Genomic DNA, 17,926 nt, shown 5'->3' with positions numbered 1-17,926 from the left:
CACTTAATTAATACATTAATATTTTCTCTCACAGGAAATTGAATCAGAAATACAAAATGAAAATACTGCTTTTCCCACAACTTGGGGTGAAATTGTTGGTTTGGTTAAAGACCTTGTGACCAACCAAGACCCACAGAACGAGCTCTACCTTGATGACCCAGCCAAAGAGTTATACCTTGGAGACCCACAAAATCCTGAAAAAGAGTAGTGCATTGATGGTACTCATTGTGAGTTATCAAGACAATATCAACTGAAGAAGTTCTACCTTGATGAGCCAGAATCCAAGTTTTACCAAGGAGACTCAGAAATTTTGAAAAATGGAGTTTTCCTTGATGATCTCCAGTTATACTATGTGAGATCTATCACCGAAACCCATAATTATTGGAAAAATGAAGTTTACCCTGATGATCCACAGTTGTACGATGTGAGACTTATCGCAGAAACTCACAATATTTCTGGAAATTGTGGTTCTACCTTGGAGTCTTGGATAGATGGTTATATTTTGGGAGACTTGGAATGTGGGTTCTGGCTTGATAACTCACAATGTGATACAAATATTGGAGACTCAACAGGAATGTGGTAAAACCTGGGAGACTTGGAAAGTTGGGTTTATTTTGGAGACTTGAAATGTAGGTTCTACCAAGACGACTCTCGGGGTTCTAAACCTCTTGATGTGGTTCTTTGTTGAATGGTGCTTGATGAGAGGTAAGTTCAGTTGATTAGAAATAAATTAAATTGCATGTTATTTAATTCAATGTTAGATAAGTAATTTTTTTTTCAGCAATATCAGGAAAGTTCTGAGAAGAAAGTGCTGGAAAATTCTTCCTCCTCATTTCTACTTCTTCAAACTTCAAAGCCTTGAAAGACAGAATTGAATTTTAATTTTAGACAGAAAGACAGAATTAAATTAAATTGGGATTTTAAATGTGAGGGTTAGGGATGGGTTAGGGTTGGGTGAGGGATGGGATGGGTAGGGATTTTAAATGCGAGGGTTAGGGTTGATTATGCTCCCTGTTATATTATCACACACACACACACACACACACACACACACACACACACACACACACACACACACACACACACACACACACACACACACACACACACACACACACCAACACAAAAGTTAAGCCTTGACTGACTTCAGTTGAGGATTCTGTGTTTGGGGTTCACTGATCTAAGAACGTCCCCCATTACACACAAATATTATACGTAGTATTATTTATTTATTATTATTATTTTAAATTTAATACTTCAGCAGGTGCCCCCAACTATACTCCACAGAGGTGTATAAGTAGAGGATTGTGAAAAACTATTGCTTTCAAGGGTATTATTTGCTTAGTTTTGTCTTTTGTAATCCCTGTGAATAAAATGAACCGAAAATCTCTTCTCCTTTTAAGTCATATAATTATTTGTAAGTCCAAGGAACTGTATCTATTACATCAATGATTTAAAAAAGTTCATTTGTCCATCGCTTGGTATAACCTTTTTTCAAAATGAGATTTCCACCTGTATATTCTTACTATATCACCAACTTTGAACTTAGACTTTCTGACATCAATCTCTTTTTCATATTCTAATTTTGAAAATGTTCCTGATGGCTTGGTCATCGTTGAGGAATGAATCGTATCGTTGTACTTATCTACAATGTCCTGAATTAAAGATAACCATTGTTGAGAACCGAGTTGAATGAATTTTTATATCGTATCTCGTTTAAAGTGTGATTCAAATGCTCAATAACAACTGCTTTTCCTTCATTAAAGGTGCTGCATAATGTCATGCTGTCCTCCCCCCCTTTGGCCAGCCCCCCACCCAGCACCCTGACAGTCAGTCAACAGGACGTGTCAGCAACCCCTTGGCGGAGAGCTGCTGCAATCTCAAACGATGGACCAATCACGTGTCCCCGGGGGTGGTCCAAAAAGGCCCGCCCCGAAGGATGATACGGCCATGCTATGGAGCATTGAGACTGGCAAATGCGTTCTGAAGTACCTGGTACACAGCGGCTCCATTAATTCGATCAAGTTCCTTTCACCGGATCGTGCTCTCCTGTGCCTTCGACCTTACAGGGGCTGGACGCGCCGAGGCTGGTGCATGAGCAGTGCTGACAAAAAGGACGTCGTTGCCACCATCTTGGCATGCGCGAGCGGTGCCGATAGGAGTACGAGCGCCATCTTGCCACGCTGCATGCTCGAGCTGGGTGCTCGAATCCGACACCATCGGCTTGTCACGAGCCGCATGCGTGCCTTCGACACTTTTCCTCTCGTCCATGAGGCACCACCAAGTACTCCATGTCTTGTATGCATGTTGTCCAGGCCTAAAGCTTATTTTGCTAGGGCTCCCTTCGAAACCCGTATCCGTATCTCCCTAGATAAGAGTGGGTTATAGATTAATTATAACGTTCGTGAATGTTTTGCTTATGTCGTGTTCCCCGATGTTCCCCCATTAAATCTGGCTGATTCATATGAAAGTTGCCGCCTTGAATTTATTTGTGTCGCGCTGAGGAACAATCGCTCGATTTGTAAATAAAACCAAACGGGCTATGGACTGGCAGACTTCACTCGGTCTCTGACAAACCCAGTCTGTATCCGGGGTCAATATCCCCAACTGGTACGGCTTAGGTGTACTTTGTTATCGTGATCTGAGGCGTGTGACCCGAGACCTGTGCCGAACTAGCCGGCGTTATAACCCCTGAGACGGCGGTGCTGTAAAGCGCCGCCGAATCTTCAACAGTATTACGGGTGAAGAATACGAAAGAACAAAACAAGTGTGGAAAGAGTGTGAGATAAAGAATATGGGTGAATATCGTGACCTTTATGTGATAACTGATGTTTTATTACTCGCTGATGTGTTTGAGAAATTTTGAGAAGTTTGTTATAATTATGATTCCTATGGACTTGATCCTGTCCGTTATTATACATCTCCTGGACTAGCCTGCAGTGCTATGTTAAAATGACTAAACAACCCCTTGATCTTCCAAGTGATGTAGATATGCTATTGATGATTGAGAAGATGAAAAGAGGAGGAATTTCACAAGTTTGTTCAAAGAGATATGCAAAGGCAAATAATAAATATCTTCCAGACTTCTCAACTAATAAGCCCACATCTTACTTAATGTACTTTGATGCTAATAACTTGTATGGCTGTGCAATGTCTTAATCTCATCCCGATGGTAATTTTAAATGGGTGAAAGAATACAAGTACAAATCTATCTAAGATGATATAATCTCCACAAGTCAAGAAGATTTAGATAAACGGGATTATGGGTATTATTTTGAAGTAGTTTTAAACGATCCTAGAAAACTTCATAACAAACATAAAGACCTTCCTTATGGAGCTGAAAAAGAGATCCCCAATCGAGAGCTATTCGGTGGTCATCAACAACATTTCTTTAGTTCTTCAAATGAGTTTAAATATTTTCCCACAACTAATTTACTCACAACATTGTTTGATAAAGAGAAGTATGTTTTACATCAAAGAAATCTAAAGCAATTTATTGAAGCAGGACTACAAGTTAAAAATGAACGTGGGCATGAAAGTATAGTCAGTCATTGGTTAGATAAATATATTGATTATAATCCGAGGATGAGAACAAAGGCTGATAATGATTTTGAGAAGGACTTTCACAAGTTGATGAATAATTCTGTATTTGGTAAAACAATAGAAAATATAAGGAACAGACAAAATGTAAGACTTGCTAGAATTTGGGAGCAGGTGGAGAAGTTGATAAATAAAAGCTTTAAAAGAGTAGAAATATTTACAGAAAGTTTTTGTGCTGTTCATTTGAATGAAGAGAGGATAAAGATGGATAAACCGATTTATATGGGAATATCTGTTTTAGATATTTCAAAGTATTTAATGCATGATTACTTTTATAATAATCTAAAGAAAAGATATGGTGAGAATATTCTATTGCTATAAATGGATATTGATATCTTCACACTCGAGAAAACTGCAGATGATGTTCATAAGGATCTGAAAGAAGATGAAGATATTTATGATACAACTAATTATAATCCGAAGAACCCGCTCTTTTCGAATAAGAATAAAAAGGTTATTGGTAAATGTATGCTATACAATAAAGTTTTCTCAAGTACATCGACGTCTTCATGTCTTAACTGCAAGAGTGATCGACGATCCGACAATTGGCACACGAGCAGAGGAGAGACAAGGTGGACGAGAGGTGGGGATGGATCCTTGGTGACCAAAGAGAAAAGCCAGTGCGGTTGACCAATTTGAATAAGGTAAGCTTTTGTGCTGGGGAGTTTAAATTAGATACTGTCTTTCTCACCCCAGGTTTCGCCCATCCCTGCCTCTGCCCTTGTCCTCGCCCAAGAACCGGTAAAGATAAGAGTGGAGAGAAAATTGTTTATTGTTCATCAAGGGGTAGTTAACTTAAGGTCCTGAACGGGGAGTTTGAGGGCTGAGGGCTGTTAGGATTAGTAGGTAGGGCTATCTCACTCAGCTGCACAGTATCAGCTGTTTGACTGGGTGACCATATGGGTCCATATATCCTAAGATCCCAGGTAAGCATTGTGATGACATATGTGTGGGGGAAAGCGAAATAGCTCAAGAAGCGGTGCCCTCCGCCCCTATGTATCGTTTCAAGGGCTCTTTTCAAATATGGCTGAGGCTGCCGCGTCGGACCCAAGAACAACTCCGGGAGGGGTTCAGCAATAGCGATGGGAAATAGACCAGGAAAACGGGAGGAGAAGAAAGAACCTCCTCGGGATATACCTTCTTACCAAATGTTTAAGTTGCATGGAATGGTAGCAGTGGAACAAAATGATTGCTGGGCAGAATGGATGCTTAAGGATGACTTACCGTGGCCAAATGGCGGGTCGTTTGACCTGCCGGTAGTGCAGAATCTGTGGGAAGCGTTGCTAAGATGCCATAAACTATCCATGAAGGAAACGCCAGTGGACTGGCTGGCATTTGGAATATGGCAGGAGGAAGCAAATTAAAGGGCAAGCACAGCCAAGCAAGCAACCTTGGCGGGTTAAGTGCTGAGGCTTCAGCGTCAACTACAAGGTACAGAGTGGCAGGCAAAGGATGCGGCTGCATCAGCGCCGGTACCGAGCCAAATGATAGGACATGGCTCATCATCTGTCCCGGTGTCTGCAGCACCGGGGCAAGGGTACTCTAACACCGAGATAGTACCATCAACACACCAACCCCCGGCATACCAACCGCTGGTAGGGCTATCTCACTCAGCTGCACGTTATCAGCTGTTTGACTGGGCAACCATATGGGTCCATATATCCTAAGATCCCAGGTAAGCATTGTGATGATATATGTGTGGGGGAAAGCGAAATAGCTCAAGAAGTGGTTCCCTCCGCCCCTATGTATCCCATGCGAGAAATAAGGGCAGCAGTGCCGGCTGTGCGGGGCAGGTCTGCGCTCGCAGCGGCAGTGGTATAGCAACCGTTTAAAGAATATGAATTGAGATCGATGCGTGACCGAATTATGGAATGTCGAAATGAACCGCAGACAGGTCGTGATTTGATTGCCCAATGGATGGTAACACACTGGGATGTCAGCATTGTATGCCAGGCGGTTCTTTCGCCTGCAGTGTGGAGAGAGGCCAAGAGGGAAGCAGATTGGCCAGCCGAGGAAGGGGCAGGGTGGACAGATCAGGACAGAGAGGGAGCTAGAGATAGGCTATACAATGCTATCCAACGTGCACTGAAGCCCCCAACTTTGGATTGGAATGGAGTGTTTGCTTTTCAGCAAAAGGTGGGAGAAAGAGCGGGAAAGTTTATACATCGGCTAATACAAGGGTTCCTAGCGCATGGGGGAATTCCAACAGAGGCAGATATTCCCGTAAGGTTATTGACTAATTTCCTAATGGAAGGCTTGCGCCCACCCTTGAAAAAGCAATTAAAGTATGTGATGCTCGGGTGGCAGGCCCTCACTCCTGAAGCTATTTGCACAGCGGCTGATCAATGTGCGGCGAGGCATGAGGAGAAGGCAGAGAAGGAAGTAAAGGTGAAGGAAGTAGTGTTTCAGATGGTATTGCGGGATAAGGTGAGAGAATCACTGGACCCTCCCTTTCATCCACGGAGACCTGCAATTTCAGATGAAGAGGAGGAATCCAATTCGGAAGAGGATTACAGTCAATGGCAATCACCACTGGAGAGGGGGAGGCAACTCCCAAGACTCCGCAAACGATCGGATTGGAGACCCCAGAAGAGATCGCAGAACAGGGGTCTGGAAGGCAGAGACAAAGGGGGTACTCCCCCGCCAGATGCTCGTTTTGAATATTGAAGGAGAGGGAATTGGAAATGAGTGTCCAAAACGAAAGTGGAGATCAGATCCCTGACCTGCTAACTCGCGAAGGTATTGACAGGATGAGAGTGGACCCTCGAGGGAAGGAGCAATGCTGACATTGAACTCGACAGAGGAGCCGACCTATACTCTGGACGTCTCAGGTAATAAGCTTTCCTTCTTGGTCGACACGGGGGCTACTCGCTCCACATTTGCAGTTAAAGAACTGCCAAGGGTTGAAAAATCTAGAAATAGCATGCAGGTAGTGGGTTTAGGGGGTAAGATTCAAACATTAGACACAACAGCACAATTGCCGGTAAAATGTGGACCATTACAGGAGAAACATGCTTTTCTTCTCACAACCACCACGCCGGTAAACTTATTCGGTCGAGATTTCCTATGTAAGTTAGGATGCACGATAGCATGTACAAAGAAAGGGGTGTTTGTTGATATCCCACCAACGAAAGCACAATTAGCAATGATTGTTTTAATGGCACCGCACCCAGTCGTTTACTGGTGGAGGCTGCCAAAATCGCCGATTAGTGATGTTTTAATGTGCTTCGATGCAATCTTGGCAGAGAGCCAAAGCATGCGAAGTTGGCTAGAAATTGCACAGGTAACGACATGCACTTATTATGATCTGCCACATTGTACAATTTACTACGACGCACCCGGAAATTATGTTGAATTTGCAAAAAGGATAGCTCCGCGTTTGGGAAGGTATGTTAAGTTGTCCGTTAGCTGCTTAATGATTGGAAAGGAAGGCATTGCAGCGGAAGTCAAACTCACAGAAGGACAGAAGCAATTGACAAAGTATCCACCGGGTGTAACCTCGCATGTAACAATAACCACGGCAGTGGGATATCACCCAAAGGATTTAGGCTTTATGGTTTATCACCTGCAGGGGGCAGCGGTGGCTTGCTCCGCAATTCTGTTACATTGGCAAGTGCATAAATTGGTGAATGACGAAGGATGGATCTGTGATTTAAAGGAGCAGGTTCTACAAGGGATGGTGGAGGAAGTTGATCTGCCTCCAAAACGTGAGATGCTGACGAGAACGGTGAGCGAGACGAAGGATTCAGAAAGTCTGCTGGAAGAGGTTCCGCAAGAATTGTGGACTTGGCACGATAATGATGTGGGTCGCATCATTGGGGCAGCACCCCTAGTGGTTAAACTTAAACCTGGAACGCGTTGGCCAAATGTACGCCAATATCCTCTCCTAAAGGAGGCGGAGACCGGAATAGGACCAGTAATTAAATCTTTGAAAGAACAAGAGATAATTGTGGAAACTTCAATTCCATGTAACACACCTATATTACTGGTTAAAAAGCCACAGATGGATAAGTGGAGATTTGTTAAAGACCTGCGAGAGGTAAATGAGGTGATTCAAAGTGTTTACCCAGTGGTACCTAGTGCAGAGGTGCTAATAACATCTATTCCCGCAAGCTCCACCCATTTCACGGTAATTGATTTATGTTCTGCATTTTTCTCGGTCCCTATTGCAGAAGAATCACAATTTTTATTCGCTTTTACATGTAATGGCTGCCAATATACATGGACTGTCCTGCCGCAGGGCTTTGCTGATAGCCCTACATTGTTTTCACGTGCGTTGCATAAGGACCAAGATGATGTGGTATTAAGAGGAAATTTAGTGCTGCTACAATATGTGGATGATTTGTTAATTTGTTCCCCAAATAAAGAAGCGTGTGAGACAGATATGCCACAGCTGCTCAAGGCGTTGGCGAAGAAAGGCCATAAAGTAAACGGGGACAAACTGCAACTGGTGCGGGAGAAGGTTAAGTATTTGGGGCACCACATTTCGCATGGAAAAAGAGAGCTGGATAGGGGAAGGTTAACTTCAATTGCGGAAGTGCCTCGCCCTCAGATTAAAAAAAGGACATGAGGTTCCTTGGCATGGCAACCTACTGTGGGCAGTGGATTGTAGATTATGCAATTCTGACTAAGGAACTGCATGTTGTGGTAGGTAAGAATCAGCCCAATGTAATCGAGTGGACTGAAGAAATGGAAGAGTGCTTTCATAGATTGAAAGTAGCACTTTCGGCAGCCCTGGCTTTGGGCCTTCCAGATTACAAAAAGTCGTTTTTCTTTTATTCTCATGAAATAAAAGGTTTGCACAAATTGTGCTGATGCAACAGCATGGCGACCGCCAATGCCCAATAGCATACTTCAGCCGAAGGTTAGACCCGGTTGAACGCGGCCTGCCACTTTGCTTACAAGCCGTGGCCGCGGCGAGTTATGCTGTTAAACGCACGGCGGAAATCGTAATGGGTCATCCTCTTATTTTAAGAGTTCCCCACTGTGTAGTGTCTCTTTTGACACAGAAACAGACACAACACCTAACCAATACACGATTGATGCAGTGTGAAACGACCCTGCTCCACCGACCGAACCTCCAGATAGAACATCGTAATGTTCTTAATCCAGCTTCCTTATTACCAAGGGAGGAAGACAGCGATCCTCACGACTGTACTGAAGTGATCCAGGTGGTATCCACGGTGCGACCGGACCTAAAGGACCAGCCGTTGGAGGATCCTGACTCAACCTTGTTTGTTGATGGGTCAGCACACCGAGGTCAGGATGGTTCAGGTCATGCGGGTTATGCTGTTTGCACTAATGGCTCAATTAATGAAGCAGCTAGCCTGCCGTCGCACTACTCCGCACAGCAAGCGGAACTATGCACCCTTATTGGGGCTTGCGAATTGTCGGCTGGTCAGACAGTCAATATATACACTGATTCCAACTACACATTTGGTGTGGTACATGACAAAGGTGCTGTCTGGAAAATGCGAGGGTTTTTAACCTCTGCAGGCACACCCATTAAGAACGGCAGTTTAATATCTGAGCTTCTAGCAAGCATCATGCTACCTAAAGCGATAGCTGTCATTAAGTGCCGAGCACACCAGAAACTAACAACAGATGTGGATAAAGGGAATAATGAAGCAGACAAAGCCACTAAGGCGGCTGTGGAACATTCCGTTCCCTTGGTAATGCTGGCACGTATGGCAAATGAACAGGTTAAGCTACACCAATATAGCCTATCGGATATCATTGCTATCCAAGCCGCAGCATCACTTAATAACCATGACAAATGGCAGGCAAAAGGAGAGATAGTGGATGGAGATGGACTATGGACAAACAATGGGAAAGTCATAGTGCCAGTCGAGATTCTGCCGTGGCTTGCACGCATGGCCCATTTGAATGGACATGTGTGCAAGAGGGGGACTCTGAGACAGGTGCAAGAATCATGGTATGCGCCAGGAGTTGGGAAAGTAGCCGAAGAGGTCTGCAGGAGTTGCCAGGTATGTCAATAGCACAATCAACAGATGACAGGTAAAACCCGCAAGTTAGGCGCTCATCCCCTTCCGTGGGGTCCTTTTGTACACCTGCAAATAGATTTCATCAATATGCCTCTGTCATGTGGTTTCAAAAATGTTTTGGTAGTGGTAGACATGTTTACCAAATGGGTAGAGGCATACCCATGTGCAAAGGCAGACGCTGTCACTGTGGTAAAGCACTTGATGAAAAGCTTCTTCTGTCGATTTGGCATCCCTTACAAGCTATCACATGATCAAGGTAGACACTTTACAGGGGAAGTGACACAAGCAGCATGTAAGGCATTGGGAATTAAACAAGAGTTTCACTGTGTTTATCACCCACAATCAGCAGGTGCTGTAGAAAGGCAGAATGGAATTTTGAAGAATAAGTTGGCAAAGATAACAATGGTAACAGGGTTATTGTGGCTGGACGCTTTACCTTTGGCATTAATGAGCATGTGTTCGACCATAAACCGTAAATCAGGGTTATCCCCTTTTGAAATATTAATGGGAAGGCCGATGCGGCTGCCTGTAACCGCTCCAACCGATGTGAATAAGCTGGACATTGCAATGATGGATGAAAATTTGCTGATATTTTGCAAACAGCTTTCCAGGATTGCTCGAGTGATACACACGAGGGTGAAGGAGACGTTGTCGGAACCAGTGGAGGAGTCGTACCATACCTTCCAGTTAGGAGACTACGTGCTGGTAAAACACTTCACGAGGAAGGACCATTTCAGGTATTGCTGACCACCCCAACTGCTGTAAAGTGTGAAGGTAAGCCTGCTTGGATACACTCCTCACACTGCAAACTTGCCATCCCAACATAATAGGAGGGTGCGCTGGGATGAATGTGTTACAGCAGATTCTAGCTGCTATAATCGCCCTTTGGATAGGAATTTGGGAAGTGGAAGGGCAAATTGACTATTGGCCAATCGAACAGACAGGGAAAAGAGCAATTGAGGACATGTCGAGCATTTGCATGACTTTGGAATACATGGGATTAATACGTTCTTACTCCTGTCACACAGATATGCAACATTGAGCAATAAGACTAAGTGCTGGGTATGTGCTAACCTCCAGCACTCCTCAAAAACGGGTTTGCCATTAACTGTGATCCCATTTGAGGAAATACACTATTGTGGAGCTGCTTGGTACCACAACTTTAATTTGACTAAAACCAGTAACTCATCATGTGCAGACTTTACAGGTGTGTGGTACCCTCCTTATACCTTAAAGAAAAGACCCGTATTTCAGGATTGGGTGTAGACAAACTGGGTTCCTTTGTCTTACTTGGACAAATCCAAGCAGCAAATTTTATGCAGGGAATTCTTCCTGTAACTCATCCATAGAGATAAATTACGGACGACAACCGAAAGGGTAAAAAGGTAACATATCCGAAGGTCGCATCCAACGGCACATATTTTGTATGTGGGTTTAGAGCCAATCCTTGGTTGCCACTCAACTGGGCCGGGTCTTGTTATCTGGCCTATGTCGTGCCACACATGTGTTTGATCACTGGCCCATTATCCCTTAACTAAATTCCCTACACTAACTTGTGCTCCCTCGTCGTCCCTTACACTAATGCACGTTCCTTTTAACTCTCCGTAGCTAAAGGCCCGGTCACACCTTGACGTTTTAGCCAACGTATGCCGATGTTTGAATTTTTTTTCTAAAACGCTGGCACACGTTGAATACATTATGGGTAAGTTTTGATAACATTGAGAGCATGCTGAAAAACACTGCCATACGTCGTTGTACGTTGGCTTTAAACGTTGTACTTTTTGGTTGTCCTCAAATTTTTTCATGCTTGAAATTTCACGACGTATGCCGGCGTATGACTCACACGTTCCACTACGCTGGCCACAAGTTGTATGCACGGTCTGCGATCATTGGCAGACGTCAACACATGCTACTTGTAAGTTAATCATAAGTTGAGACACGCCGAGGTAATGTTTAGCGTACCCGAAACTTATTTCTAACCTATGATTAACGTGTTGTTGGCACGTTACGCGATCGTTGCCACACATCGACAGACGTTACTTTTAAGTTACTCATAGGCTGAAATACGTCGGTATAATGGATCGTCCTTGCGTCAGCGTCCACGGCCACGGCCAGGACACTTATTTGCAGCATTCTTCAAACTTTTCTTCGGCATGACGAGGATGTTCACACTTCGATGTCTAGCTTGGCTATGATTCCAATTGTCCATCGGCAGCGTCTATTTAAAATAGTCGAGTTTGAGCGTTTTAACACGTTCAGAAGAAACGCTTCAAATTTCAAAACCCCAGCGTCAAAAAACAAAGGCGAGTGACAGCAATTTAAATCGTTCATTGTAAACAATGAAAATAGCTGAGTGGTACCGTTTAAAAGTCGTTGAGTGGAAAAAAATCCAATTGTTGAGCACAAGCGTCTACTTTCAATAGTGGCGTTTGAGCGATTTAGCACGTTCAATAGAAACGATTAAAATTTCCGAGCGCCAGCGTCAAAAAACAAAGGCAAGCGACAGCAATTTAAATCGTTCATTGTAAACAATGAAAATAGCTGAGTGGTACCGTTTAAAAGTCGTTGAGTGTAAAAAAAATCCAATTGTTGAGCACAAGTGTCTCCTTTCAATAGTGGAGATGCAGCCATTTAAATCGTTGAGTTTATCATTTAAATCGTTAAATCGTTAAACGCAAGGACGATCCATCATAACCCACACCCTCCCCCTCACACTCACCTACTATTGCCAACATGAACAAACTACTACTAATACTAATACTAATACTGATACTGATACTGTTACTGCTGACATGGACATCGACTCAAAAAGGACTCGAAAACACTGTTGGGTTCCCCTTTTATGAGCAGCATTTTTATATACCAATTCCCAAAACCGCTGGGAACACGTCTTTATATGGCAGTTGTAAGCTAGAAACACGTTAATTTTTTTTGTCGACCGGAAGACGTCATTGGAATACGTCTACATACGTCGATGTGTGTTGGGACTACGTAAATAATTGGTTCAAAGCACGTCAAACATAAGTTAGAAATAAGTTTCGCGTAAAAAAGACATTACCGCAACGTGTTTCGACTTATGGGCAGCTTATAAGTAGCCTTTGTGGACGTGTGTAAGCGTCCACATATCGTGTGTAAAACTTATCCCCATCGCATGCGGAACGTGTGTCATACGCCGAGTACGTCATAAAATTTTGAACATGTTTAAAATTTCTTGACGTACTCTACTTACTACGACGTATGATAGCGTACTTTAGCGTTGTACTCACGTATACCAAACTTACTCATACCGTATTTGACGTGCCCCAACGTTTTAGACACATTTTTCTTAGGTCGGCATACGCTGGCAAGATCGCCAAGGTGTGACCGCGATGTTGACGCTTCCATTTCTATGGCAGTTATGATTCGAATCGTTGTGCGTCAGCCTTTTAATAGGCTACGTCATGACATCGTCGGCGATGCGTGCAACGTGCTATACCTAAGTTAGACTATCGTTGGGCATCGGTTGTGTAGGCCGACAACAGGTTCAGCATTCGTTGGTATAAGTTATCTATAACACAACGAAACGTTCTGTGTCCGTTACCAATGCGTTATACATAATACATAAGTCGCTATGAATACGTCTGAATCTTTAAAAAAAACATCAAAAGTTCAACGTAAGCCAGCGTTTTACATACATTTTAATACGTTGCCATCGCTGGCTAAAACGTCAAGGTGTGACCGGGCCTTAAGCTACGTCCCCACTACACATTCCATGTCTGTCCATGTCTCCAAAATCCATTTTCCATTTCTAAATCTAACCTAAATTCCCACTAACTAAACCATTCCACAGGCTCCAGGAGGAACAACCCATGTCCCCATGAAGCCGGTCTAACTATCGCTAACCCTTCCCACTAACTCGTGCTCCTATGCCCAATACACAGGATGCCCACCACATCCTGCAGGGCCGTATACTCGGAGCGAGGCTGTTTTTTTTTTCTGCAGCGCCATGGTGGCGGTTTATGGCATGCCCGTTCGTCCCTATGGGTGATACCGACGTCCCCTCCGAAGGCCGATCTGTGCAGCCATGACGTCACCCTGCACATCCCAATCAGCACTCGCTTTCGTGGGATTCCCCACACGGGACCATGTACGCTGTTTCCCCGACATTCGTGCCGCGAGATTCCCGGTGACGTCACTAGCACACCGAGCCTGCGTGGCTTGCCGTGCAGACCGGCACGCGCGCTTCGTCCCGGAAACCCACTCCGCGAACAGAACGCGCGGTATGCAGCACGTGGAGCTTTGCACACGCGCGCACATGGGAATCCCCATGTTCCGAATTCACTCGACACTCGCCTACATTTTACCCGTCCGCGCGATGGTCTTTTCCGATACTCGGGACGTTCCCGCGCCGGATTCCCTGCATGAAGACGCGCGCGCGACGGCCGTTCGCTAAATGCTGAACGGGCCTCGTACACGACATCCTGTGAAACCGGCGCGGTTCCCGAAATAACTACCATCGGCCCATTCGGCTTGCCATTCCCGTCTCCCATCTGGATCCGTCCGTCCATCCCCATGCGTGCACTCATGCACGCCATGACACTCACACTATGCGCACGTTTCAACACACATTTCGACACACTCTTAACCACACACACCGGGACAATCACTTTGGGGAATCGTGTTAACTCAAGGGGTCCCGGGGTCTCTTTACCCCCCAAGCTGCACGTGTACCCGTTAACATCAGCCATCCCCTCTACCTTGTTCGGCACGATTGGACCCACCTCGTCGCGATCTGCTTCAAGGGAGCATATTTCCTCCCTCCATTCCTGACGGAGGGTATCCTGCTGCTCGCACTGGGTCACAAAACATTCCCCAACCTCGACCCCATTGTCCCCTATTACTCCCACGTGTGTGTGCTCCTTTGTATCGTGTAGTTCTTCCTCTACCTTTTCTATCTCCCGTGTCTCTGTTCTTTTTGTCGTCTGTTTTATTATTTGTGTCTCCTTCTTTGTCTCCTCATGTTTCTTAGTTTCTTCCTTTATTTCTTTTATCACTTCCGTCGCCTCCTCGTGTCTCGCCCGACACGTTTCAGTCACCTCTTTTAATTTTTCCCTCTCCATCACCTCCTCATATCTCATCCTACACATCTCCCCTTTAATTACGGTGTTGCTCGTCGTCCCGACCCTACCCGCCTCCATCGCGGGTCGACAAACCTCCACACTCCTCCTAGGCTCGTTCGTTCCACCATGTGGTGTCGCCATCTTGTGCTCCGTTGTCGGAGTTTCACCACGTGTAGGCACCATTATGCCTCTCATGTTCTCCACAAATTATTCCATAATCTCCATTACCTGCTGCTCTGTCGTCTGCCCTGGCTGCCCCCACTGTCTACATTTCGTGGTGCGGTCATAATAATAACTAGCATCCGTTGAAGACAGAGTCTTTGATATCCCCCACCATAGTAAATGAGGATTAACAAACTTATATTCCCTAAGCGTGTGCAATATGTATGTGCAGTTTCCCCTTGATCTGACCAGCTGTTCTGGAGAAGAAGATGTTTGAAGGTTTTAGGGTAAATTCAATATGGCCACCAAACCATGTGACCTATCAATTAGAAATTCACAAACTTCTGAAAGGATGTCTTGGGGAAAGTGTATGTGAAATTTTGTCTCAATCTGTCCAGCCGTTCTGGAGAAGAAGATTTTTAAAAATTATTAATTTTCAATCCAACATGGCTGATGAACCATGTGACCTATGACATCATAAATTTACATTCTGCCTCCAATCCTCCAGTGGAATACGTGTGTGAAGTTTCGTGTTAATCGGATGAGGTGTGTTTTTCTATCCAAGATGGCCACCAAACCATGTGACTTGTGACGTCATAATTTTTACTATGTATGCAGACGTGATGGAAGATGATAGTTGCAAATTTTCGCTTCGTTAGGTTATTTGATTCCAGAGAAAACATCATTTAATATTTTTCTTGAATCCAACATGGCTGCCAAACCATGTGACCTATCATTTAGAAAATATCAAAAGGCACCAGTTCACCACTTGCTTGATATGTGTACCAAATTTCGTAAATATATCTTGAGGGGATTTGTAGTTAAGCTCCGGAAACGAAATGTGATGGACGGACGGAACCCATTTCTATACCCCCCGCCAACTTTGTTGGTTGGTGGGGGATAAAAAAAGCCATATGAATGGCATCGCCACTTTTCCCAACCCTGGGGTAAAGATGTTTCTTCCTCACGGGTGTCTTCCTGAGCCACGAATTCCTTTAACATTATCTCTTCACTACCACTACCCACCTGCCTCAGCTCATCTTGGTGAGACATGTTGCGTGGTGGAAATAATTGAAAACGCTTGTAATTTGGGGAAACGGGAGGGGGGGGGGTTCGCGCCCTACACCCCTGATCCAAATCCGTGAATTTCTCTACGAGGGGCCGAATCGCACTCCTGACTACCAATGTTACGGGGCCGGGTATCGGCTGCGAACACGACCGCCAGATGGAGCTGCAGGGTCGACTCCGCCGATCACCCGGAATGTATAAGTCGTCACCCTGGATAACCTTGGAGCCGACGGGTCCCTTATCGAACCGAAGTTCGCCAATATTTTGACGGCATGAGGTAGGGTCCACTTGTCTAACTCCAATTTACCTAAGTACTCATGCCGTCCAACTACCGGGGAAATTCACCCTCGACGATGCTCGTACGGAACTAGTCGCTAGCGTACTCGAACCGTGTGCGACTCAAGCGGATGGTCACCGAGCTTTCGTCTGTCCAAATGTCCCTTTTACAGCGGCAACAGCCTGGCTAATTCCCAACACGCAGCATGTTAAACCAATAAAAGAGACACAAAAACGAACTGATACATTCAACACATGGGTTTATTTATAATAGGTAGGGAAGGAGGGGAGCACGTAAGAAGCAGAGTTATCACGACTAATAGAAATGAAATGCAAATAATGTACAAGGCACTTAACAGTTTTACTTATAGACGGGCCCACACACAGACACACACACAGAAGTGGACCCCAATGGTCTTTATTGAAGTCTTCCAGCTCGAGGAAAGGGAGCTGGAGACCAGAGCCTGCACTTGGACCTGTCCACCTCGTGTGGTCTTCGATCCTGCTCGATGGGACTCGAACCCGCAACACAATGCCACTCCAAGTACCAGGGACGGAGGAAAAGCGTCGGACGCCAGGCACTGCCAAGCCAACCAGACCAGACAAGTCGATCTCCGGCACCTCGAACCCAATCACTGCCAAGCCGACCAAACCAGACGAGTCGACCTCCGGCACCTCGAACCTGATCGCCCAACCCTGACGCTGACTCTGACGCTGACGTTCACCCCTGATGCTCATTCTCTTTCCAAGGCCCTGGCATTTCTTATATGGCATTTCTCCTGTGGGAGGGGGTGTCGTGGGAAGGAGCACCGTCTGAGACGTCTCGCCTCCCATTGGTCCGGGGTTCGTGAGAAAGTCGATGTCTGAGACGTCTCACGCCTCCCATTGGTCCGGGGTTCATGGGAACGTCGGTGTCTGAGTCGTCTCACACCTCCCATTGGTCGGGGGGAACATTCCATCTCTCCGGGGCGGAGTCGGAGCTCTGGTGGCCGAGGAAACTCCGCCCACGTACGTGATTGAACGCACGTTGCCAATGGCGTCGGTGTGAGGAAGCGAGGTGAAGGCGTGTTGTTGTTTCAAGACCGTGTTTCCTTCGAAGCAGATTTACCAACATACACCAAACAATGGAGGCCAGGATTCCAAACAAGGCTGCAGCACACAACCATTCCTTCATCAAGGAACGCAGATATCTTGGTTTGTAACTCTGCACAAAATCTTCAACAAAGAGAGGCCTTGGTAGGCGGGGCTGACATGACGCAGGTGATTCTTCTTCTTCAACATTATCGACTTGTGTTGTTATCATAAGGGGTGTAAAAATCCTAACTATTAAAATAATGCACAGCGCATTTACATTTATTCGCCCATTAGACTCTGGGATGGATTCTAACTAGAGAACGCATACTTATCGAAATAGCTAAGCGATAGGAACCTGAATGTCTGTGTGCTCATGGCTTCCAGATTTGCAACAATACCGCCATTGCATTTGCTGGAAAAGGGAAGATGAGTGTGCTCAAAATAATCAGGTCAAACAAAGAGGCCCAATCTGCCTGTGCAGAGTTGGTCAGGTATGGGAGCATGCGCCAGAGCAGCGCGTCGCTGTGTCCACTTTCCGCCGGTACTCCAGGGGCATCCATCTGGCCATCCCCCAGGCAGATGCCTGGCCCATCCCCCACCTCCTTGAGATGCTGATCAAACTGCTGCAACCACGAGGCACGT

The 17,926-nt window shown here is 45.4% G+C and overlaps 1 protein-coding gene and 1 pseudogene across 3 annotated transcripts in view; both read left to right on the top strand.

Annotated features, from left to right (window-relative positions):
* The window catches only part of LOC147009369 (uncharacterized), a 46,190-nt gene that overhangs the window by 23,189 nt on the left and 5,075 nt on the right, over nucleotides 1-17,926 (top strand). For all 3 annotated transcript variants that reach the window (XR_015052845.1, XR_015052843.1, XM_085862047.1), the window contains exon 3: nucleotides 10,209-10,379. Coding sequence is in view for 1 of the 3 variants with exons in the window: in XM_085862047.1 (XP_085718173.1) it covers nucleotides 10,209-10,379 (171 nt within the window). In the remaining 2 variants the exon portion in view is untranslated. The remainder of the gene's footprint in view (nucleotides 1-10,208; nucleotides 10,380-17,926) is intronic.
* On the top strand, nucleotides 20-1,128 carry LOC147009370 (uncharacterized; annotated as a pseudogene).

The sequence above is a fragment of the Eptatretus burgeri genome, chromosome 17 (assembly GCF_056783735.1).
Source record: "Eptatretus burgeri isolate ZD-2024b chromosome 17, Ebu_testis_v1, whole genome shotgun sequence".
Taxonomy (NCBI): Eukaryota; Metazoa; Chordata; class Myxini; order Myxiniformes; family Myxinidae; genus Eptatretus; species Eptatretus burgeri.
Note: the sequence above shows the minus strand (reverse complement) of the source record. Positions and strands in the feature narration are given on the sequence as shown.